We start from the raw sequence: 26,618 nt of genomic DNA, 5'->3' as shown, positions 1-26,618 counted from the left end.
AAAACATCTCAGTCCTCGCCTGTTAACCTCCACCTGCTTGTGCTTCCTGTGTCAACAATGCCTGCAGGAAATGAAAGGTAACTACGTTTTCATAGCCGAGCTGCATCTTCTGAATAATTATTGATTATCTTACTTGCGTTGTTCTGTCTCATACGTTCCTTCAGGATGTTGATGTTGACTTCGAACCATTGCTGCTTGCTCTGGCGGGACTGTGTGCCTTTGTCCCAGTACTCTTGTTCCAGTCGCTCTTTCATCCAGGGCTGTTTGGGAACTTTCTTCTGAGTTTCGCTGTCAAAGTAGTCAATCATCCTGTTGTCCAGCATACCCATGGCTGTGAACTTGTGGATGCCCGGGAGTTCAACATCTTCGGAGAGGGCCGTGTAGATGTAATGGAGTGAATGCCTCTCTGAAAGTCACACAGACAGATATTTCTTAGACAGATAAGAACCATTAGATCTGACATATTAAAGCTCTGGCAGCACGGTGGAGATGTGTTGTGCTTTTACATTTGAAATGAACAGACCGACAACTCTGGCTTTGGATTCAGTTTAGACTCTTACGTTGTTCAAGATTCATTTTTCTTGTCATTATGCAATCAAGTAAGAAAAATAAAGAGAAGAAGCTGCTCTGTAGTCTTGTGGTGAGGCAGTAAGTACTTCTGTATCTCTTGTTTTCCAACCAGCTTCATGGGTGAGATTGTTGAATGCTGAGCTGAAATCAACACATAGTAAGAGCTCTGGCTTTGAGAGACAATATGGCTGCTAGATTCTAACTAGATTTGTATTTTGTTCACAATATTCAAGATTAATTGAATTAATAATGTTCATCATGCAATACCAGATTGTATAATGATACATCTGAACTATACAGAAGAATTAATACATAATAAAGTCAGGAAAAAAAAAAAAAAAAAATCAATCATGTGATCGTCTTCTTCAATACATACACAGTTATTGTTGCCTCAAACTCAAAGATATTCAGTTTACTATCACACACAAGCAGCTTCAGTTCTCCGTCGGTTCAGCCACAGTACCTCACCACAGTTTTATCAGCTCAGAGGTTCATACACAACGACGACAGTAAAACAGAAACGTAAAACAACTCGGTCGTGGCTACGAGCTGAAGCACAAGTGAAACGTGTTCACACAGTCCGTGTAGGCCGCGGTACAGACTAAAACAGAAGTGTGTTTCCGGTCTGATTTCCTGTAACACCTCGTGAGTTCAGGGAGAGCGAGTTTAAAGGAGCACTCTGCAGTTTTGGGGAAGAAAAGTTAATCAGAAGAGACAGATCACCACTGACTGATTATTAATGCCACCTTTCTAGCTTCAAACACTGTTCTAGGGACCTTATTTTCCTCTGACAACAGCTTGTTTATTCAGTTATGGTAAAGAGTTTGTATTATTACTTAATCAATATTGTAAATATTAAAATTCTCAGTTAGAATTTCTTCTCCAAAACTACATAATGCCCCTTTAAGCTTTTTTATATCAGTATCGGCGTATATCTGCCAATAAGCACCAAGACGTTGCAGTGCAGGTAACCCACAGGTATGTTTAAAGTTTGTATTAATGTAAAAATAAAACGACAGGCTGGTGGATTGGTAATTTAATTTTTGTAGCTCCAGTAAAAGAACAAGGAAGTAACTTTAATTGTCTGAGTTTGTTTGCGAGCCAACGCCTCAGGAGATAACACAAGTATGTTGTCTGTCCACCTCAGTGACGGCAGGAAATCACATCGAGCCAAAGATCTTAAGAGCAATAAACACTCCAACATGTCTGCTGTCCTTTGCAGTTTCAGCTTCACCTGCTTGATTTTAAGTCTCAGAATGTAACTATAGTTTTACAAAAACATTAAATTCACCCAGTCCCTGATCTCTAAAGCTACAAGGGTGTTTTTTTTAAATTAAAATTTCATTTTAGCATTTCACCATTTTTTTCTAATGTAGACTGATCTTATATTTCTTTTGACCTAAATGTATTTTTAAAATAAAAGTAATAACACAGTGAATACTCGCATATATTGTCTCTGATGTCTATCATACACCTGCTGTGACACCAGAAAACCTATTTTTTAAACCATCTCTGTTCTTTCCTGAATTTTATGCACATTATTTGTTTTGGACTTCTTATTTGACACATAATACATAATTTTTAGACATCCCCTCGAGCTTTAAGAAAAAGTTTTCCACCATTTTACATTTTAACAACCATTTCAAATGACTGATCGTTTACTTTCAGCTGTAATATATAATTATTTTAGATTTAAGACTAATCTGACGATCTTCTTGTCTGTTTTTTTGAACCAGGCCTTTAGAGTAACTGTAACATTACCAACAATAAACACACGAAGCGTCCACAGTCGCAACATTACAGGAAAATATTCGACAGAAATCTGAATTTTAAAGACGTCACAACTTCATGTCTTACTTTCGCTTTCACTCTGACGCACAGTCTTCGGGTCTTTTTGACCCGCTTTCAAAAGTCAATACATCAGAACTTTGGTTTTCTTCCATATAATTGCCTCAAAATTACATGGATGGTTCCATACTATGCTCTTTGCGAGTAAAATTAATTATGACTATTTTTTTTAAATTATGTGTGTTTTATTAAAATTTATAGCATCTGTGGTCTTCCCGGGTCAATTTGACCCGGCCACATTTAGTGGTGCAATGGGTCACACTATTGCGCTTTCCAGCACAATGAACATACACACACACAATAACACGCACACACACATGTACACACACACACACACACACACAATGACCTCTAACACTCACTCACACTCACTCACACACACACACAATTTCAAAGCTACAGATGTGTAAACCTAATTTCATCACAACTTCTGATCTACCTATATGGGGCTACACACAAACACACACACGCAGATACACACACTAACAATGACCTCTAACACTCACCCACACAACACACACACACACACACTTCAAAGCTACAGATGTGTAAACCTAATTTCATCACAACTTCTGATCTACCTACATGGGGCTACACACACACGCACACATGTGCACACACACACACACACATTGCATTGGGCCTTGATATGCCTTCCTCCAATTTGGGACAAGATAACAATAAACACAACACTGAGTTTACAGCATCCTTAGGGCATTTTATATTTCACTATGCAGCACAATGAACATACACACGCACGCACGCACTCTCACACACACACACACACACACACAATGACCTCTAACACTCACTCACACACACCCACACACACACACAACTTCAACGCTACAGATGTGTAAACATAATTTCATCACAACTTCTGATCTACCTACATGGGGCTACACACAAACACACACGCACACATACACACGCACACAATGACCTCTAACACGCACAAACACACACACAGAACTTCAAAGCTACAGATGTGTAAACCTAATTTCATCACAACTTCTGATCTACCTACAGAGAGAGGACAACAGAAAATTTTTTAAATGGTTTCAAAACAATATCCTGACTAAACTTTGACATATACCAGTCTGTGCATCAACATATGTGCCTCTGATCCTAACTAGAGTCAAAATAATTCATAATTCCTGCTTTTTTACTCAAAAATTAGGTATAATTCCATGGAAATTAGGTATATTATACCATACATTACAAAAATTTATGTAAAATTTGTGGTAATGTGTTGGAAACAAGTTGACTAAAAGGTATAACACAGAATTGTGTTATCATTTTATACTTCATGCTTTATAAACAGTCAAACAAGACCGGGTCAATTTGACCCGGGAGGACAACAGGTGTGACTATTTGCTGCCATTCAAAAAAATTAAGTGGTTTCAAAAAAATATCCTGACTAAACTTTGACATGTACCAGTCTGTGATATTCCATCTACTTGTGTGCCTGTGATCATAACCATAGTGAAAATAATTGAGAATTTCTGCTTTTTTTTACTCAAAAATGAGGTATAATTTTATTTAAATGAGGTCTATCATACCATAAATTACAAAAATAAGTGTAAATTATATGTTAGATATGTAAGATATATGTTCACTAAAAAGTTGAAACAAAAAAATTTGGTGATCATTTCATACCTCATGCTTTATAAGCAGTCAAAACAGACCGGGTCAATTTGACCCGAGAGGACAAAAGGTGCATAGTAAATGGGAAGACAATACGAGGGTTAACGTGTCTAAAATGTAACTTACCGCCTTTTTTGGCCACTGCTGTCCCCAAAAGGACGAAAATGGCGATTAAATTCATTTTCCCCTCGAGCAGGACTCCTTTCTCGGCTCTAATGTCGAGTTCTGTCGGACTTGTCGGACGGGGAGGTTGTGTCCAAATTCAGGGGCTGCAGCCCACGAAGGGCGCATTTGAAGGCCAATTACGTCACAACGCTGCGCGAAGGCTGCTCCAAATTCGAAGGCTGCGCTCTGCCGGTGCCGCCCACCGAGGCATGCCGTCCTAAGACAGTGGTCCAAGTGGCACTACACTGCATTATGATCAGAAGAATTTAAAAAAGGACATTTACCTCTCTGGAAAAAGGTCACGACACTGAGGTCTCAATTAACCTGCTCAGGTAGGCGACTGAAAGGAGAAACTCTAAGGAAGCCGCGAGTCAAAGCACCACCGCGGAATCGCCTAAGTGAACCCACTTCGGAGCAGACACCTGAAGCTCCAAAATATAAGAAGAGTAAAAAACCCATGAGTGATGAGGTGGAGGAGTCTGACCAGATGTCGTTAAGCATCCTCGAGAGAATTGAAAAGAGACATATTGAGTCTCTTAAACGTCTCCAAACGCTGGAAGATGCAGTAAAAGAAAACTCTAAAACAACGAAAAGTGTCACAGACTCCCTGGAAGCTCTGTGGGGACGGATGGAAGACATGTCTGGCCAGGTGAGCACCCTCCAGGCTCAAGCCTCAACCCTGGGGACAGCGAGCACGGAGCTCCGGGACAAATACAACGACATGGATGCCTGTTCGAGACGGTGGAGCCTGCGTGTAGCCGGCTTACCTGAGCGGACCGGGGAGGACTTAAAGAAAACCATCATCGACCTGTTCGGCCAAATCTCCCCTGACATCGCGGACCAACTGGCCCTCACGGTGGACATCGTGCACAGAGTGGGACCTCGCTCCGGACACGAGCTCTCCAGCCGTCGCGTCATAGTGCGCTTTCTGTCACGATCACATCGAGAGAAGATCTGGAAGGACGCCAGGACATCGGAGCTTCTCAAAACAAGAAGAATAAAGACTCTGGAGGACCGGACACAAGCAGCCAAGGAGTCCAGAAACCAGCTGTGGCCGCAAGTGGAACAGGCGAGGAAGGAAGGAAAGAAAGCGGGCTTCAGAGGAGCACACGCAGATAGTGATGGCGCACGAATCGCAGCAAAAGTCATGTAAGTTACAGATTCAAGTTGTCACAGAGCCGTGAGACTACATAGTTTTTCTTTTTTTTTTCTTTTCAATGTCTCTGACCCGCTCTGACCGACACCAGAGAGGGGGAGATTATTTCAAGTTTGAATGAGGTCTGATCTGGTGCAGTGGCCAATCTTGCAGTATCCGCTCTCAACCCAGTGAGGTTTTTGAGTGGGTGCTTGTGTATTTGTGTGTGTGTGTGTGTGTGTGTGTGTGTGTGTGTGTGTGTGTGTGTGTGTGTGTGTGTGTGTGTGCGACTATGGCAACTTCTGTTCTTTCTGTCAATGTCAGAGGTATTAAGAATGAAGTGAAAAGGAAAAGTTTGTTTTTGTTTCTTCAGAATAAAGGTGCAGATTTTTATTTCATTCAAGAAACCCACTCTTCTGAGGCTGATGTTTCACATTGGAAAAGTCAATGGGGAAGAAATGTGTGGTTTTCTCATGGCAGTAATCGCTCAGCAGGGGTCGCCATCCTACAAGGGAAATTTGGTGGGAAAGTTATAAAGTATGATGCAGATAAAGATGGTAGATGGATCATTCTGTTGGCAGATATCAACCAATCGCCTGTTATTTTGATTAACATATATGGCTCAAACAGTAAACTCCTCAATAACATAATTTTTTCAACAATAGAAAATAGGGTAAATCAGTGGCTGACGTTGTTTCCCTCAGCAGAGCTCTTATGGGGCAGAGATTTCAACACAGTGTTTGATGATAGAGTGGACAGATGGCCTCCAAAAGCCAAACAGACAACCGAGTTAGAAAACATCTGCCACAGAATGAACCTGATTGATATATGGAGACACAGATACCCACAGGATAAAGTATTCACATGGAGCAATAAGGACAGATCTCACCAATCTCGCATAGATTTTTGGTTAATCTCAGCTGATTTAGAAAATAAAGTAGACTTAATCAAAATAGAACCCACAATACTGACAGATCACAAAGCTATATTAATTCAATTCCATCTTGGATCTGATAGGCAGAAGGTGAATAGAGATTATTGGAAATTAAACAAAATGCTGCTGCAAAATAAGGAATTTGTAAAGGAAAGCCAAAAAATTATTGATAAATGCTGGAGACAAGCAAACTTACTAAAAATTTTTGGTTTATACTGGGAACTAATGAAATTTGAAATAAGAAAGTTAGCTATGAAATTAAGCAAAAAGATCAATAGCTATAACAAAGAAAAAGAACTTCAACTTGTCACCCAAATTATTCCGCTTTCTGAGAAAACGGATCCAACTAGTGCCGAAACAGAACAATTGGCTTATTTACAAACCGAATTAGATAAATTTTATGAAGGAAGGGCTAGAGGTGCCTTCATCAGATCCAGCAGGAAATGGCTTGAGCAGGGGGAAAAATGTACCAAATACTTCTTTAATTTAGAGAAAAGGAATTATGAAATATCTTCTTTATGCAAACTTAAAATTAATGATACTGTGTGTGAAAATGGAAAACTAATTTCACAATATGTCGCCAATTTTTATGGAACGCTGTATCAGGCTCACCTGTTGAACGAAGATAAAATGTCATTATTCCTTCAAAACATACAACCAAATATTAGAAGAATAGATGATGACTTCCAAGTAATATGTGATCAGAAAATAACTATAACAGAGGTGCAAAATTGTATTGATTCCCTCAAGGACAATAAAGCCCCAGGGAATGATGGGTTAACAGGGGAGTTTTACAAATGCTTTAAACAAGCAATCGCTCCATTTTTAGTTGGTTTATTTGAAGAGGCTCTAGATAAAGAAGAACTGCCCCACACATTAAGACAAGGACTGATAAAACTAATTCCAAAACCAAAAAAAGATAAATTAAACATTGAAAACTGGAGACCGATTAGTTTATTGAATAATGATGCAAAGCTGTTTGCTCTCATCTTTGCTAAAAGAATAAAAATAGGATTAGATGACATTATTGATGAGGAGCAATCTGGATTTATGCCAGGGAGAAATATTGTAAATAATATTCGGTTGATTTTGGACATGATAGATTATAATGAATTTATACATGATGAAAGCTTTATTTTATTTGTCGACTTCTATAAAGCGTTCGACACAGTTAATCACCAGTTCATGTTGAAAGTTATCCAATGTTTTGGTTTTGGAAATAGGTTTCTGAGGGCAGTTCAAACACTTTATAAAGGAAGTAACAGTTCAATTAAGGTAACAAATGGCACAACACCCAGATTTAATATTAACCGTGGAATCAGACAAGGTTGCCCATTAAGTCCCTTTTTGTTTTTGCTGGTCACACAAGTAATGGCAGCACATATTAAAAAAAGCAACTTTCAGGGTATAAGAGCCTTAGGTAGAGAATTCAAACTGTCTCAGTTAGCGGATGATACAGCAGTTTTTTTATCCAATCAAAATGAACTCGACACAGCTGTGCAATGTATCAGAGAGTTTTCTGAGGTTTCTGGGCTGACAATGAATATTAATAAATCTATGCTGTTTCCCCTTAAACACTGTGATCTGTCAGAACTGAGTGATATTCCTATCAAACAAACTGTGACATATCTGGGTGTAGTGCTTCAAAAAAATGAGAACAGACGCTCTGAGATGAACTTTGAACCAATAACTCAACAGATACAAAGAAAATTCAATATGTGGTTAATGAGGGATCTGTCTTTAAATGGTCGGACTTTGTTATCTAAAGCCGAAGGAATATCAAGATCTGTATACTTATCACTAGCACTAGAAATGCCTGCATTAGTGTCTAAGAAATTAGGTCAAATGTTATTCAACTTTATTTGGAAGAATAGATGCCATTATTTAAAAAAGGATATCTTGTGTAACTCCAAGAGAGATGGTGGTTTGGATGTGTTAACCTTTGAAATGTTAAATCATTCTTTCAAGATTAACTGGTTAAATAATTTATGTAGACGGAAGAACAACTTCTGGATCTCTTTTGCTACACATGTATTTAACTCATTAGGTGGTTTACGCTTTATGTTGAAATGTAACTACAAAGTTGAAAAACTTCCTGTTAAACTTTCAAATTTTCATAAACAAGCCTTGTTGTCCTGGAAGCTGATCTATAAACATAATTTCTCGCCAACCAGTTATTATATTTGGAACAATCGACTTTTCTCATAATAATGGTCTTATAATAGATCCGTGCCTCTACCGCGGAGCGTCACCATGGTAACGCTCTCACTCAAGCTAGCAGGCGAACTGTTAGCTGTTAGCCGTTAGCTTACCGGAGAGTCGTTAGCACCCGGGAAAACGGCAGAAAACACGGAGACAGACGCTTTTAAAAGTGTCAATGAATGAACCTGTTGCTGTGAGGACACGTGAGTGTTAAATGAACCAACTCACAGTGGGCAGCCCAGGTTTCTCCGGCCGGATGACCGCGCTCCTGCTCCGGGTCTCTGGTGGAGCCCGCGCCGGGGACCGGGAGCTCCTGTCCGGCCTCTGCTGCTGCGGCGGCCCGCTGCCTCTACCGCGGAGCGTCACCATGGCAACGCTCTCACTCAAGCTAGCAGGCGAACTGTTAGCTGTTAGCCGTTAGCTTACCGGAGAGTCGTTAGCACCCGGGAAAACGGCAGAAAACACGGAGACAGACGCTTTTAAACGTGTCCCGGTGGTTCTGCTCAGTGGACCGGCCTGCTGACACACACACACACACACACACACACACACACACACACACACACACACACACACACACACACACACACACAGTATCTGATGGAGACGCTCCGCCGTTAAAACCGTTGAGAGGATTCGAAAACGTAGCGTTCTGACGCCGCCTAGTGACGTCATGCCGTAATACGCGAGTGAAAACGGAAAAATCCAAAAAATAAAATAAAAAAGCAGCGGGTGCATATAAATTAATAAAGGGTCAGAAAATACAGATATAATACATTTATAAATACTTCTAATATTTAAAACATAAATGTATAATTTATTTTAAAAAATACAACATTTAAAGTTACATATATTCTTACAATAAGTACAATTCAGAGGTACTTTCCTCCAGTGTTTTCATTTTCTGCTACTTTATACTTCCACTTCATATTTTAGGAGGCAAATATTGTACTTTTACTCCACTACTTTTATTAAATAATTTTAATTACTGGTTACTTGCAGGCTACATCAGAGCCAAGGAAGCTAATTTCTTAATCAATTTATTTTATCAACGATTTAATTTGAAAAAAAAGAACAATCCGGTCTAATCATCATCATGTGTATTATCAGTCAATACCTAGTAGACAGTGTATACAATCATGGAAATATATGTATCATTTAATACTTTTTTAAAATATTATTTATTATACTTAAATTATTCTTTATGCTTAAACTTAAGTACATTTAATAGAATCGTATAGATAGAAATACTCGTGGATACAAAGTGAAGCAGAAATGCAGTTTGAAACAGAAGTCATGTAAGAAAATTATAAAACCAGCCAGCGTGAGGCCGAACTCTGGTGAATCCCTTCTCAAACACTTCAATCCAACAACGATTTCAGAATATTTTGCTTTATTTATTTAACAAATGCTTCTTTGATTTTCACATGATTCACCCTCAAAAAAAGAGACAAACAGTCAATCGACCAACACAACAAAAATATCAACATATTTTGTTATCTTTCGTTAATTGGCACATGGATTCACAGGAATATTAATTACCTGGACTAATTCTAACTTTTTAGACAGAAGCTTCAAATATCAGATATTTGAAGCTTCTGTCTTACAATCCATGTTATCTGTGAGCAAATTTGACTTTTTCTTAGACTTTCTCAGACAAATCAGAATAATCATCAATACAATCATGTCAACAGGAGTGCACATTTTACCACAGAGAAAAAGTAAATCCCCGACTTCAGCAAATAATAAACACCTGGATAACAATTCTTTAATACATGTAGCTCTGAATGTTTAAATGCCAGAACTTAAAGAATTAAAATAAAATTACATTTTCTCAACACAAAAATATTTCATGAATAATCAAAGTATGGATTATATTTAGAAAGCCAAGAGAGGATAAACTATACAGACAGTGAGAGTTATTTTCTTCTTTTGCAAACAGTTTTCATAATTTTATTAGTTTGATTTTGGATAAAAAATGATCTAACTGCTGATTTAAAGGCCTTTAATTTTATAACAAATGCTTTGGATTTATTTTTCTATGTCAGGTCAGATTTAATCCAACAGATTCACAGCTCTTCAAATGTTAAAAGCTCAATAAAAGTAAAAAACGTACATGAAACGCAGAATATTGAATGTATAAAAGCAGCACTTTATAAATCATGGCACTTAAATTATCTCTGCTTATCACTCACTTAAAATAAGCCGAGTTGCTGCTTCATCATTCCAGTGTTTTTACTACAAATCACGTAAATCGTTCTACATGACTGCAATCTGTAAAAAATCTTCTTTCCAAATGTTTCCCTGTTTTGACGCTGCCAGTAATTAGTAATAACTAATAAGTGCAGATGAGCCTGAGAACGAGCATCAATTCTGTTCTTCAAAACTCAAAACTCCACTTTAATCTTTATTTTAATCACCAATTCTTCTTTTGACGCATGTTTGTTTCTATTCTTTTGATTAGTTTCCAACTCTTTGCAGGACTTTTGTGAAGGGCTCTTACGCTAAATGGAAAATCTTCCGATGCACTATATTTATCGGCTGATATTAGGAAATATATATCAGCGGTTATCGGTGAAATGAAAGCTGATGCATAAAGCTGATAATATGAAGCCAGACTGCAACAAAATATTTACAAACTCTGATAAAGTAGCTGACGTGAAAGTTGGTTTGCGATTCACCAGAAACACAGCGAAGAACAAAGAAATATTAAATCATCCATCTTTCCTCACTACGTCTGAGCCTTTCTTACCCTCCGTTCTGCATAAAACACAGGTAAGAAAATTCTTTTTAAGATACAAAAATGTAAAAAATGATCTTATTGGTATCAGCTGGGGCGGACAGAGAATGATCCGTTATTGTATTGTGTATATTGTGTTTCCCTGTGCAGAACTATAGTGATATATTTATACATTTCAACAAGCTCAGACTCCCACAGTCTCATCTATAATCAGGCCGTTATCAACTGAAGTAAAGTCAAATTTGAGAATGATTTTGTTTTAAAGTTGGTACAAACATTTCCACCAACAGCTTTTTGCATGGTTCCAGTTTTAGGCTCGGAATAAAGTCAAAATTAAAGATCTCTACACCAACAAATCATTTTCTGATTTCTCTGGAGTTTCTTTAAAGTGTGAATTCATGTTTAATCACTTTCCTGAATCTGACGTACGATCCCATAATTCTGTTCACACATTTCAGACAGGCAGCAGAGCTGAACTTTAGTGCTGCTCACACGACCGTGTGGATCATGTTGACGTGACTTGCTTCTGATTCCCTTTTAAAATAAATCTAGTCCTGTTGTAGATTTAGTAATCAACATCCAAATCAGTATTGGAATTTAGTTTTTCCAGCTGTTTGTTTGGGTTTGTTTTTGAAGAGGAAGAAGACGGATCATCGGCTACATTGAAAAAGAAAGGCGACAGCGTGCTAAAGATCAAGAAACGGTGTTCTGCGACAGCATTAACTAGTGCTAAAACCTGCACACATAAAAACCAGGCTGTTGCACGTCACGCGCTATGATAAGAATCCCCCCTCCAGTGCAGCGTTTCTGCACCACGTGGACAGACGCAGTCCCGGGAGCACACTGTCGAGTGCTGACTTTTGACACTTTGGAGGCAGCGATGGAAAAGACGGACCGTCCTCGTCTCTAATTACAACTCATTATTACAATCATAGCGACGTATAGATAAAAATAATGACGGCACGTTTGGGGAAAATTTGATACAATTTGATTGACAGAATTTCACTGTGAACTTTGAAAAAACACAAACTGTGTTGACTTTCAAAGTCCCTTTAAATTTTTATCTCAAAGTGAACCCAGCTGGCGTCTTGTTCAATTACAGTGTCACGCTCTTCTCTGATGAATATTATCTGCAGACTCTTCAGACTTCAGTTACTCGACAGTCTGTGGCAGGAGACTGCCGGACTCGGGGCTGGGGGTTCGTGCAGAATTGCCTGCAGAGATGAACACAAGTGTTACTCTTGACAAACAGTGGATACTATAAACAGTAGTGGCCGATCTGCTCTTGCTTTTTCATGTATTTTCTTTGCAGTGTCTATTCTCGGTGACACAACAGACCAGCGAGAATTACTCAGTAAAATTATAACCGGGATGTATTTATAAATCCCAGGTTAAAAAGTGCAGAAAATAGTTTCTGATCTGAATTCATAAAGCTGCCGTTGTGCAGCAGCCAATAACATTTATGGAAGTCTTTTCCACAAAGATACTTACCGGACACACCGGAGTCACCGCTGCTGCCAGACCCCTGAGACCCTGAGAAGAAAAGAAAATTCATTTAGATATGTATACTGTGTGTGTGTGTCTGTGTGTCTGTGTGTAGTAAAATGTAAATAGTCTATCTGTGATTTCTACTACTGCTACTTTCGATTAATCTTTCATTCACTGGAAACTGAAGATGAAACGTGCTGTTAGAGATCAGGAGCTGCGTCTGCAGAGGAAGACTAGAAATGCACTCCTGCTCCTTTTCGACCGAGGCGGTTCTGGAACCAGTTCTTTGTGTTTCAACAGCCACAGAACTGGTTCTCAGCCGGAAACACTTTACTGGTCTTGAACAAAGAACCACTTACGTCAGGGGCTGGGGGCGGGGTCATCGCGACTATGGAGCAACCAAAAACGCTTATGACCACCAAAAACCAGAGCGAGTGTAGCAGGTTCTGACGTATCCACAATAGAATAAACAAACAACTTTGATTATTTCCACTCCAATGTGTTCATTCAAAACCAGGAGCAACACCAGTAAAGAGTTGATGTTGTCCGCCATAGTTGTTCCTGACAATGCTTGGAGGAGTGACTGAACGATGTGACTACGGTGGCTCTCATGTCTGTGGAAAAGCAAACTGATTGCATAGTTGGCCCAACAGTCCCCTTTATTCAAACAAGCCACGTAGCAGACAAGCGCTGGCTGTGCGCCGAGAGAATAAACGCTGCACGTTCTGTTTTGATTAACAGCTACTGACGCTGTGGTAAGAGAGGGCTGACAAGCTTACAACATGTAGGCTGATAGCAGCACAACACTCAGTGTTCAGACAATCTGCTGCCACAAAAGCACTTTTCTGTGTCTGTTAAGAGAGTTTCTGTCTGATAAAGCTCAGGACAGACAGACAGAACGAGCTTCTCCTCCATTTTCTGGATTACCAGCGTGACGTGTGACGAGTCCCGACCGATCAAATTGGTGGGTGGTTGTCTGAAAAAATTAAAAGGCAGCAGTGACGTTTTCTGAAAAATTGAGAGATCTTCAACCGGAGGCGCTCGGAGCAGCCGCACTGAAAAAGCAGATCGATCTGAAAATAGATGCTGGACACCAAAGTTTTTCTCCAGGTGGCCACATGACGCCACAGACACTCGCTCCTCATTAGAGACAATCGGATAAAAAAAGAAGCTGCCGCTCAGAAAAAAACTGTAATGTTAAACTCAATAACCCTGTATCACTGTAAGTTTTACACAACCTTTAACTTCTTAACAGTAATATCATAGATACCAGCCACCTTAATACATCTTTTAATCTGAATCAATGCATAATTCTTTTGACAAATTAACAAAAATCTCAAATAAAGAAAAATTCAATGAGCTGCAGCTCCTCCTCACTGTCACCTCCTGCTTGTAGCTCATAGAGGAGAACACTTACCCTTGTCACTGGTGTTATCTCCTGTTACAGTTGCCAGGCCATCCTTGCTGTTGCTGTTGCTGTTGCCTACACACACACACACACACACACACACAATAGAAATTAGAAAAGAAATTCAAAGTCAGTGTTTTAATATTTACAATATTAATGAGGTAATAATACCCTTTAAACCCTTTAAGGTCAGTTTGTTTATTCAGTTTATTCAGTCAGTGAAGATCTTTCTCTCCTCATTAACATTTATGAGTGCATTTGTTTATTACAATCTGTTTTTGGTACTTTATCTTCAGACTGTTTGAGGCTCATCAACATCACATTAAACAGTGGAAGAAATCATTGATAATGCTAACTAGCCTCACCGCTGCTCTTTAAGGTGCCCAATGTTTATTTTTTTTTAAAGAAATCATGGCAAACACTTTTTAAATTTAATATTATTACATATACAATATTAATCGTTAGCACAATAACGATATAAATGTTCAGAAATAAGACTTCTACCTTCATCAGAATCTACAGCAGAGAAATTAAACACTTACCATTGAGCGGAATTTTAACTTCAGTTGGTTCATCTGTAAAGAAAGACAAAGTTTAAACTCACAAAAACTATTTTGGTCCATTCAGATAACTTTGTTATAGTCTATGTGAAGTTCACTGTCCAGAGGTTACAGCCTGAGCAGGATGAAGTAAAAGAAAGAGGCTGTTGTTGTTGTTCACTATTTTTCTTACTGTTACTAAATCACTTGAATCAAAACCAACACAGATCCAGTTTTCTTGTTTCTGATGTCACAGCTGTCCCAACTCCCAATTATTTATTTCATTTTTCTTACGATGCACAAACTAAAACATTCAGCTCTCCACAGATCAACACTGACATTATTAAATCAGTTGAGGAAAATACTTACTGGAGTTGCGAGTGGAATTGCTGTTGAGAGTCTCTGTGAAGAAAACAGAGGAAGCGGCGTTTAAAGGAAGCGACAGAGTGGAACAAACACAAGCCTCATTCACACTTTTATATACTGTGCTGTTATTCCATCTCGCCATCTGTATGAAAGTTACAGAGGTGAATGGGGGGACAGTTTGGTTCTGACTCTGATCCTCCAGCGGAGGTACTAACAGAGCTGAGACGACGTACGTGTGGAGTGTGACGGTCTGATGGCGTTCAGTTTGACAACTAAACAGATCCTTCACTCATCAAATAAAAGAGAAATGTCCCACACTTCAACCCACAAAGCAACGTTACAGGACCAAACAACAGTAATGTGGTAGCACGTCGTCTCTTTGGCAACTTATATGAGGAAAAAATGCTGAATGTGGAAAAGTGGCCGTCATCCTGTCTGTCCTCCTGTCTGTCCTCCTGTCTGTCCTCCTGTCTGTCCTCCTGTCTGTCCTCTTGTCTGTCCTCTTGTCTGTCCTACTGTCTGTCCTCCTGTCTGTCATCCTGTCTGTCCTCCTGCCTGTCCTCCTGTCTGTCCTACTGTCTGTCCTCCTGTCTGTCCTCCTGTCTGTCCTCCTGTCTGTCCTACTGTCTGTCCTCCTGCCTGTCCTCCTGCCTGTCCTCCTGCCTGTCCTACTGTCTCTTCTTCACATTTTTCGCTCGAGTCTCATTTTAGTAATTCAGTGTATTCTGACAATCCGGGTGTGAGAACTCAAACACAACCTCAGGACAGTAAAGTAGGACAGGATCAGCTGGACAGGATCAGCTGGACAGGATCAGCTGGACAGGATCAGCTGGACAGGGAGACGGACTGACAGTCGACTTTAAGAGAAATAAAATAGTTACCTTGGGATCCCTTACGTCCATCTCCTGTAAAAGAAACACAATGTTAACACGTGTGATTGAAGATGGATGAAGTGATTTAGAGTTTTGATCTCAGGGATCTTTGACTTCAGTGAATTAAGGAACAGAAACATGTTCGTCACTTAATAATTAACAGGCCTGTTCTTCAGTGTGACCTCTGAACACCTCATCAAGACCATCAGAAAATAATAACAGACCTTTGCACCTGATAAAACAACGACGACACTGAATCATCAAGTCTTTTGTAACTGGTGTAAATGCACTACACTGAACACTTTGGTATAGAATCACTCATCTGGGATTTGTATTATTACATATTAATGATTTTGACGTCGACATGTTGGAAAAATGTTGCTATGAAGCTGAATTCTCAATAATAACTGATTTTAAAAGGGAAGAGAACTTTCACCTTCCACTCCACTGCTCTTTTTGTTGTCGAGAGAAGACAATGCAAATATATTTCACTTACCAATGATGCCTTTCTTGAATAAGATCAGAACCACAGCGATTAACAGGACCAGGGCCAAGATCCCTCCGACTGCCGCACCAATGATGATGGTTTGATCAGGGCCAGGAACTGAGTGATCTAAAACACAGAAAAAGATCTTTGTGTTAGTTTAATATTCATTAGTTCAAAATTCGAGTTGACGTCTGGAATGAAAATGTAGATGCTGAGTAGTAAATCTGAAATTTGATTACATAAAATAACATGAATTGAGTCATTTGTTCTGAACTTGACAAACAACGATCAGACAAAGAGGATGTTAAAGTATCTGAGAGGAGACTGTGACATGTCTGAGAAATTATTCTTCACCTTCTTCAAGTTCAAACAATCTTCTTACTTGTGAATATTGTTTCTTGTGACTTATTACACTCTCTGTGACAAGAACACACAATTCATCCAGCCCCCTCTTCCATGAAGGCAAATGTTTTAGACACAATAATCCTCTGGAGAAGAAGGAATTTATAAATTATAGATATGCAGCTTTCAGAGGGCTCAATAAAAGGGCTTAATAAATGAATAATAAAGGATTTCCTTGTGGTTTCAGTCTGTTAGTTGGTAAAACATGCAGGTCCTACAGTGATCGTCAGCCTGACTAGCCGTAGGATTTAGTTAGTTAAATTAGATGAGCTACTTTCACCCGGAAAGTGCCCAGATGTGCTCCTCTTATCTCTGTAAGTGTAAATAAACCTAAATTATCAATCAAGGTAACCTGAGTTGAAGCTTCCATGTGGTGAAGAAACTTTACGTGTAATTTCATTTGACATGTCACGAGCAGCTTTCTGCAAAAATGTGAAAACTAAAAACAAAACAAGAAATGAGTAAAAACAAGACAAAGACTCTTACCCCACTCCTTCTTCTCATTCATGCCGGATGCTTCGTGAATGACTTCACAGGTGTATCTGGCCTTGTCCTTCCTTAAAATCTCCACACTGTCTCGTCTCTGGAACGTGTCGTCTTCATTCGGTCGAACGCCCGAGGTCCAAAGTCCGTCCTCTCTATACAGTTTGCGACCGTCCCTTTTGATCCACAGGATGATGTCTCTGGGGTAGAAACCTGTCGCCAGGCACGTCAAAAGGATGTTTGTCTCGACTTTGGTGTCCCGTGCAAACACGTACACCTCAGGTTCAGCTGGAGAGACAAACCAGAACTTGATATTTGACCAAACATACGTTTATGTTTGTACCGGGGGCGTAAAGACAATCTATCACTACAACGATGACTATAAACACAAACTGGCAAATATTAAACACCACTGCTGTGACACACACTTCCTTTTAGCACTTTAGGGCTCCAATGGAGATTTGTTGTTACATTAATTAGGTTGATACTGCAGAGTTTCTGTGAAGTCACTTTGAGAGTTACTTTTTTCGGATTCGATAATAATAATATACTATTATTATCTCTATTATTAATGACATTAAAAACACAGAAAAGGCCTTCAGTAATACATACAGGCTTCTTGGAGCTGTTTCTTCCCGTAATCCCAGAACTTGGTCAACCAGCCCATACACTCCTTCTCCAGGTAGCCTTTGGTGTAATCCTTCAGGACAGGGACATCATCCCACTTCCTCTTGGTCTCTTCTGCTGCTTTGACTGGGGCGACCCAGACTGAGTTGGTGTCGTCGAAGGACAGGAAGTCGTCTCCGTCGTAGTTGTACCTGTCCATGCCACGGTAGAACTTCATCGTGCCGTCCGGCTGCATTTCGCCCTCACAGCCATGCATCCACTGAAGAACATGGACACCTGTAACCAGAGAAGAAAGGCCAGGGCAGTGAAACAGAGGAGAAACAACAAGGCAAATCTGAAGACAGAGAGAACCACAGGTGAAGTAACATCAGAACAAAGCAATGTAACAATCTGCCACTTTGTTCTTCAGGGGAGGAAATAGATTGTTTGCACTTTGCATAATCTGATAGGAAATCGTTGACGTTGACTGATTCACAATGTCAACTCACACATCGAGTAACATATAAGAAAACGTGTCTTACATCTGAAGTGATATTTTGATGTACAGATGTATGTAGTCTACACGTTTTCTACTACGTTTTCATAGCCGAGCTGCATCTTCTGAATAATTATTGATTATCTTACTTGCGTTGTTTTGTGTCATACGTTCCTTCAGGATGTTGATGTTGACTTCGAACCATTGCTGCTTGCTCTGGCGGGACTGTGTGCCTTTGTCCCAGTACTCTTTTTCCAGTCGCTCTTTCATCCAGGGCTGTTTGGGAACTTTCTTCTGAGTTTCGCTGTCAAAGTAGTCAATCATCCTGTTGTCCAGCATACCCATGGCTGTGAACTTGTGGATGCCCGGGAGTTCAACATCTTTGGAGAGGGCCGTGTAGATGTAATGGAGTGAATGCCGCTCTGAAAGTCACACAGACAGATATTTCTTAGACAGATAAGAACCATTAGATCTGACATATTAAAGCTCTGGCAGCACGGTGGAGATGTGTTGTGCTTTTACATTTGAAACGAACAGACCGAGAACTCTGGCTTTGGATTCAGTTTAGACTCTTACGTTGTTCAAGATTCATTTTTCTTGTCATTATGCAATCAAGTAAGAAAAATAAAGAGAAGAAGCTGCTCTGTAGTCTTGTGGTGAGGCAGTAAGTACTTCTGTATCTCTTGTTTTCCAACCAGCTTCATGGGTGAGATTGTTGAATGCTGAGCTGAAATCAACACATAGTAAGAGCTCTGGCTTTGAGAGACAATATGGCTGCTAGATTCTAACTAGATTTGTATTTTGTTCACAATATTCAAGATTAATTGAATTAATAATGTTCATCATGCAATACCAGATTGTATAATGATATATCTGAACAATACAGAAGAATTAATACATAATAAAGTCAGAAAAAAAAAAAAAAAAAAAAAATCAATCATGTGATCGTCTTCTTCAATACATACACAGTTATTGTTGCCTCAAACTCAAAGATATTCAGTTTACTATCACACACAAGCAGCTTCAGTTCTCCGTCAGCTCAGCCACAGTACCTCACCACAGTTTTATCAGCTCAGGGGTTCATACACAACGACGACAGTAAAACAGAAACCTAAAACAACTCGGTCGTGGCTACGAGCTGAAGCACAAGTGAAACGTGTTCACACAGTCTGCGTAGGCCGCGGTACAGACTAAAACAGAAGTGTGTTTCCGGTCTGATTTCCTGTAACACCTCGTGAGTTCAGGGAGAGCGAGTTTAAAGGAGCACTCTGCAGTTTTGGGGAAGAAAAGTTAATCAGAAGAGACAGATCACCACTGACTGATTATTAATGCCACCTTTCTAGCTTCAAACACTGTTCTAGGGACCTTATTTTCCTCTGACAACAGCTTGTTTATTTAGTTATGGTAAAGAGTTTGTATTATTACTTAATCAATATTGTAAATATGAAAATTCTGAGTTAGAATTTTTTCTCCAAAACTACATAATGCCCCTTTAAGCTTTTTCATATCAGTTGATCAGTTTGTATTAATGCAAAAATAAAACGACAGGCTGGTGGATTGGTAATTTAATTTTTGTAGCTCCAGTAAAAGAACAAGGAAGTAACTTTAATTGTCTGAGTTTGTTTGCGAGCCAACGCCTCAGGAGATAACACAAGTATGTTGTCTGTCCACCTCAGTGACGGCAGGAAATCACATCGAGCCAAAGATCTTAAGAGCAATAAACTCCAACATGTCTGCTGTCCTTTGCAGTTTCAGCTTCACCTGCTTGATTTTAAGTCTCAGAATGTAACTATAGTTTTACAAAAACATTAAATTCACCCAGTCCCTGATCTCTAAAGCTACAAGGGTGTTTTTTGTATAATTAAAATTTAATTTTAGCAGCACATTCACCGAGCTCACCTTTTTTTTTCTAATGTAGACAATGTTTGACCTAAATGTATTTTTAAAATAAAAGTAATAATACAGTGAATACTCGCATATATTGTCTCTGATGTCTATGATACATTATTATTATTATTATTTTTTAAACCATCTGTTCTTTCCTGAATTTTATGCACATTGTTTGTTTTGGACTTCTTATTTGACACATAATACATAATTTTTAGACATCCCCTCGAGCTTTAAGAAAAAGTTTCCCACCATTTTACATTTTAACAACCATTTGAAATGACTGATCGTTTACTTTCAGCTGTGATATATAATTATTTTAGATTTAAGACTAATCTGACGATCTTCTTGTCTGTTTTTTTGAACCAGGCCTTTAGAGAAACTGTAACATTACCAACAATAAACACACGAAGCGTCCACAGTCGCAACATTACAGTCAAATATTCGACAGAAATATGAATTTTAAAGACGTCACAACTTCACTTCTTACTTTCGCTTTCGCTCTGACGCACATTAACGTGTCTAAACTGTAACTTACCGCTGTTTTTGGCCACTGCTGTCCCCAAAAGGACGAAAATGGCGATTAAATTCATTTTCCCCATCGAGCAGGACTCTTTTCTCGGCTCTAATGTCGAGTTTCTGTCGGACTTGTCGGACGGGGATCTGACTCCGTGTCCGTCCGCCGCACACAGCTGCTGTTTCCTGGTTCTGGCTGCTCTGCGTGGTGCGTTCAGGGGCTGCTCGTAAATTACGTAAGCTACGTCGCAAATAAAATAATTAAACAGTGGATGACTGTAAAAAGTTCTATTCACTGATGAGTCCGGGTTTGATATTTATGGCAGTGACAGACGCGTTACTAAAATAAGTCGATGGATGCTTTCAACTCTAATGTCAGTCGACAGTTGAGCACTGGTACAAATGATCGCTCTAAAAGTTAACAGTGACACGGGTCAGTGAACGCACCATGACTGCAGCTCCTCTGTGGTTTGTTGTTGTGATGAAGTTCATCGTCAAGTCTCAACTGTGAGACCAACTACATCCACCTCAACATGTGTCCATCACTGAGACAATGAGTTAATACAGGCCAGGCTGACTGCAACTTATCACATGTATTGAACAACTTTACTTCACTGCACTGACAGGACATCTAAATAATTATATTCCAGTTATTGTCTTATAAGAAAATAAAATAATAAGTACACAAGTAGGTCTGTGGTTACCACAATATACAGTATTTGTTCTACAACATAAAGTACATCATTAATTGCCCCACAACTTAATTAAAAAGCACTAACTTGTCTTAAAAACGGAGACGACTTGTATCCTAACTCCAACTTTATAATTTGTATATCGATCAGTTTATACAAAACGTGCATAATAATTGTGCAGTAAGACTGTTTATGTATTGCCTAACATTACCTTTTTACACCTAGTGATTTAATTTACGCTTCGAAAATCAATCTTTGACTAGATTCACATAGATTAGTCTTGTGTTTTGAGACGTGTTGATGTTGTGACCATATTACAGCCCGTTGAAAACAGAGCAAAACGCCATCTCAGACAGACTATCAGCTACTTTTCAGGTAGAAATCAACAATCAATCAACCAACTGTCCATTTTTAAACAACATTAGCCGTTGATGTTTACAAACCGTTGAGTTTCATCTCCGCTAGCTAACAGCTAACTGCTAACAGCTAACAGCTAACTGACTGTTATCTGCTGTCAAACAGAGACGACAGTCAGCAGCTGTTAACAACAGTGAACTTACCGGTTGCAGTCGCTACTAAGTTCAGCCACATTAATGGCAAGAACAAAACGATCCAGGTTGTCGCTCGACTCATGGTTTAAAAACGACAAAACTTCAGCTGAGAAGTAAAAATGAGGCCGAAGAAGAAGAAGAGTGCGGCTCGACTGCGGTGCTCGAGATCAGCCAATCAGATAATTCAGAGCGGGTTGCTAGGCAGATAACAACGACAGAGGTTTGAGCGCAGGGAGATAAACAGGAAGTGAACAGGAAGTTTCTCTCCTTGTTTTGATCTGTGATCCTTATTGTGTGTTGTTGTTTGTGCCAAGTACATATATAATAAATATAACAGTTTAAAGAGCAGGTTAATGACGTACTGATGATGATATTTAATATTATAACAGCAACAGAGGACATTTTACTGCAGAGCATTTTTAATTTTAATGCTTAAAGCACTTTTTCCAGATTATACTTACATACTTTTACTTATGTTTTCAATGCAGTATTTTTACAGTGTGATATTAGTACTTTTGCTGAAGTAAAGTATCTGAATACTTCCTCCTCGAGTGTCACGTCTGATGAAAGAATCAAACCATCGACCCCAATCTGTGTTGAGTTTAGTATCACAGTCTGCACCTCCAGCTCTTTATTCACTGCTTATACTCAAGCAAACAAATTAACACATTTACAAATGCTTACATCCAATGTGTATTTATGTACATTTATTTTTACATTGTCAGACTTTGGATTTGACACTTCAACATTTACAGAAGCTTTAACATTTGAACATTTATTCGGTCTTTCTGTGCGTCCAGTCGCTAAAAAATACATCTCTCCTCTGACTCAGACACAAACATGGAGGATTTAAAGGAACAGTTCAGCCAGAAAAAAAAAAAGGGAAAATTCACTCCTCAAGTTTCATTGTCCACAAAACATTTCTGGAGCTTCACAGCAAAACAGCGTCGCAGCATTCTGCGAAACAACTGAAGAAGCCGGAGACTTGAGCCCAAAAAAGGCTCCATACAACTCGTCCAGCGTGATCCAAGTCTCTGGAAGCCCTGCGATCCCAAAAAGATTTAAAAAGACGTCATTTACACCTTTTTAGAGCCGAAATCTTCACTATAGCTGCTCAGCTAAAAGCGTTATCATGCACCCCGTCTGAAGTGGGTGCACGATCTCCGACCGCACGTCGAGGGTGTAAATAACCTCTTTTCAAATTCAGTTTGTGATCTCGGGGCTTCTGGAGCCTTAGATTACATCAGAGGAGCTGCATGGAGCCATTTTATGTTTTTTTTGGGTTGTTTTTTTAGTCCCCAGCTTCTTCAGTTGTCTGAATTTACATTTTGGGGTGAAATGTTCCTTTAGTGTGTTTAAATGTAACGTTAACCTTTTCCTCTTGTGCATAATTCTGTTCTCAAATTTAAATGATGGTGATTTTGTCACGTTTGAATCTGTTTGTTTTCCTCCTCCTGCTCTTTCAAACATTCTTGCGTCTTGTTTTCAGGCGGTGACCCACTGGGCAACTTTTCCAGCAACGTTTGGTCGCCATGAATCATTTAAATACTCTGCGTGTCTGTGTGTTGCCCGTTGCTCGAAGCCATCTTAGTTGCTGAGAAAATAGCTGAGTGTATCACTGCCCTCACTCGGCCTTTTTGACTGAATCACCTCCTCACAGCTTCACCATCAAGCTCCTCTTTCCTCATCACTTCCACTTGTTCTCCTCTGTACTCCCCCTCCCTACATCCATCCAGCCGCCGTCAGTCCATCTTTTCCTCCCGAAGCGGAAACCGAATCCTCCTTTCTCCCGGCTGACAGCTTGGAGTCCTCCAGCGATCGAGGTCAGAGCTTCGTTCTTCTTCCCTCCGACCACCCCCTCTCCTCCCTCCTGGTAGTGCATGCTCTCCGGAAAGTGACCCCCAGGGAAGGGCGACAGAGGCTGGGCTGCCAGGTCTCCTCTCTGGGCCCTCAGCAGCACATTGTCTTCCCAGAGCCTGCCCTCCTCCTCCTCCTCCTCCTCCTCCTTCTCCTGCTCCTCCCTGGGCTCCAGCTGGGGGACTTGAGGCCACTTGGCCCAGGTGTCAGGCTGGACGAGCCAACCGGTCCTCCGGTCGTCCAGAGCAGCCTGGAGGTGCAGCAGGACAGACTGCAGGTCAGGCACAGCCACCGTGGGCAGCAGGGCGGTGGGGGAGTGGGGGTACGATGTGACGGCCCGCGGGACGGAGCAGAGCAGGGCGAGGGAGAGGAGGGTGAGCTGTGAGGCACCGAGATGGAAAGAAAGTCTCATCTAGGAACAGAAAGATGTATTTTAACTGCACATGTCGGGATCGAAACACACAAAGTGACAGACAGAAGGTGATGATGAGGCTTAATTTGTATATGAAGTTACTGACATTAAAATCTATTAAGATATTTGCAGAAATGATTTAAATTTGGTTGTATCTGAACAACACGTCCTTTGAAAACAAATTTCATTTGAATCTGTTTCATAGTTTTTGAGAATTTCCTCCAACAAAAAACACAAAACACGTTCAAAATAGTGAAAAACCCCTAAAGTTTAATCCAGTTACATCTTCGGTCCAATCAGCTCAGCTACAAACACAAAGTACTGAACGAGAAACCAGAACATTTTCACCATTTTCACCAAAATCTCCTAAATTTGGTTGCAGTTGCCCGACACGTCCAAGAGTTCTGGCTGTTTGTGTGAAATAAATCATAATTATTTTGTTTAATAAATAACAGAAAAATAGTAATAATCATCCAGATGTGTCCCAAATTTGTCGAAGATGAAACTGAAATATATTTTCATGAGAATTTTGAATGCATCATCAACTCTTAACTTGTCTAATCTGGATTATAGTTTGAGATATTCTGCGAACAGACAAACACAAACAATCTCTGAAGGCATTAACATGAGCTGCCTGATTAATCTGCAGAAGAGATTCATTAAAAGTGCATTTTTAATCCAACTACATCTCGTGTCTGTTTAAATCAGCTACAAACACAAAACACTGAACTAAAAATCAGAACACGTCGACACAAAACAAAACATTTTCAACATTTTTTCACCTTCCTAGTCCAGAAATCACCTAAATTTGGTTGCAATCGTCCAACACGTGCAAAAGTTCTGTTTGTTGATGTCAAATCACACAGAAGTCCTGGTTCAGGACTTTGGATCCACATCAGAACCTGAATACTTGTCTCGTGCATCGCTGCCAAACTTTGCACCTAATTTCACCAAAATCTGGTTTATAGTTTCTTTTTAGATATTTTGCTAAAACAGAAAAAAAGTGCAAACACATTAAAATGTTAATAACTTCTTTGTCGAAGGAAAAAACCTTAAAGTAAAAATAAGTGCATGTTTAATCCAAATACATCTTCTGACTTCTGAAAGTACTGAGCTGAAAACCAGAAGCACAAAAGTTACATTTTTCACCATTTTTTCACCTAAATTTGGTTGAAATCATCCGAATGTTTCCAAATGTTGAAGAAGACTGGATGGAGTATTTTCAGTTTCACCAAAAATATCTATTTAGATGAGTTTTGCATCTTTCCCTCCAGGTTCAGGACGAATTACCTGAACACTATTCTCATGCATCACTGCCAAACTTTCACAAGTTAAAAAAAATTCAAATTAAATTAATTTTTAATCCAGTTACAATCCTCCAGTTATCTTCTACAAAACATTTCAAGACATAATCAAAACAAAAAATAACATTTTAATATTAATTTTTTTTACCCTCCCAGAAAGAAAGAAATCTTTAATCTCAATCACTGAAAACTCAGAAACAAGTTTCGACTGGTTCTTGCTTCACTCAGAAATGAAAGATAACAAATTAAAAACCGGTTTAGCTTCACGTGTGGATGATGAGTCCACAGCTGCAGAAAACACATTAATGAGAAGCTTCTTAAGTGTGAAATATTCATAAGAAAAACAAAAACCAAAGTCAGCTCTCGTCTTACCTTGTGTCGCGGTCTAATTGCTGAATCTTCTCTAAATTTCATCGCCTCTGACCTTTTTAAAATCAGCTGCCCTCCGCCCCCCCGCCTGCCCCGGGGTCACAGGCTGCCCTCACCCATTGGTCCCTCGGCTCTCTGACGCACACAAAGTCAGTGTCATAACCTTCATTCTTTCAGCTGAGAAACCTCGGTCCAGCTCGGCCGAGTGTCGCCGTAATTATCGCCACTTGAATGTGGAGGCAATTCACAAAAGAGGAAGCAGCTGATTCATTAAGATGTTTCTGAGGGTAGAGACATCGCAGCCAGGTCGAGGGCGCGGAGAGGAAGGCGAGCAGTTTGAGGTTTCTTTTGTCGTCGTGAAGGTCGTCTCGCTGGGGACGACGCAGACACACCTGGAAGAATGTCATTCAAGCTGTCTGGTTCGGAGGGATTGACAAACCATTAGTCACTCCCAGCTAAAAACAAAAGACTTAATCTGTCTCCAATTATACGACAAACGATCCGCGAGGCCTCGTCTGGCTGCTGATTCTGTAACGACTTCAGGTTATTTCAGGATGCTCAGGACACATAAAGGTTAAAGGACCAGGCTGGAGATCAATTCTTACTTTGGTTGTTTTGTTCATGGTGTTTATTAGTTAACAC

At 39.7% G+C, this 26,618-nt stretch overlaps 3 protein-coding genes across 3 annotated transcripts in view; all 3 read right to left on the bottom strand.

The window, feature by feature from the left end:
- The window catches only part of LOC140993396 (patr class I histocompatibility antigen, alpha chain G-like), a 51,440-nt gene extending 29,251 nt beyond the window's left edge, over positions 1-22,189 (bottom strand). Inside the window, exons 1-2 of the mRNA XM_073462814.1 lie at positions 22,044-22,189; positions 134-406 (exon numbers count right to left, since the gene is read on the bottom strand). Of these exons, the coding sequence (XP_073318915.1) occupies positions 134-406; positions 22,044-22,116 (346 nt within the window). The 5' untranslated portion in view covers positions 22,117-22,189. The remainder of the gene's footprint in view (positions 1-133; positions 407-22,043) is intronic.
- LOC140993395 (RLA class I histocompatibility antigen, alpha chain 11/11-like) lies at positions 9,878-20,998 on the bottom strand. Its single transcript, XM_073462813.1, has 11 exons — positions 20,814-20,998; positions 18,538-18,810; positions 17,899-18,189; positions 17,290-17,574; positions 16,411-16,527; positions 15,924-15,947; positions 15,046-15,078; positions 14,680-14,712; positions 14,147-14,212; positions 12,733-12,774; positions 9,878-12,455 (listed from the first exon to the last, which is right to left on the bottom strand). The coding sequence occupies exons 1-11, from the start codon at positions 20,875-20,877 to the stop codon at positions 12,394-12,396; spliced, it is 1,290 nt and encodes a 429-aa protein (XP_073318914.1). The 5' UTR covers positions 20,878-20,998; the 3' UTR covers positions 9,878-12,393.
- Positions 22,190-23,721: 1,532 nt separating the features above from the next.
- On the bottom strand, positions 23,722-24,303 carry qrfp (pyroglutamylated RFamide peptide). The gene has a single exon (XM_073463672.1). The coding sequence runs from the start codon at positions 24,301-24,303 to the stop codon at positions 23,722-23,724; it is 582 nt and encodes a 193-aa protein (XP_073319773.1).
- Between the last annotated feature and the right edge of the window lie 2,315 nt (positions 24,304-26,618).

The sequence above is a fragment of the Pagrus major genome, chromosome 3, assembly GCF_040436345.1.
Source record: "Pagrus major chromosome 3, Pma_NU_1.0".
Classification (NCBI taxonomy): domain Eukaryota; kingdom Metazoa; phylum Chordata; class Actinopteri; order Spariformes; family Sparidae; genus Pagrus; species Pagrus major.
Note: the sequence above shows the minus strand (reverse complement) of the source record. Positions and strands in the feature narration are given on the sequence as shown.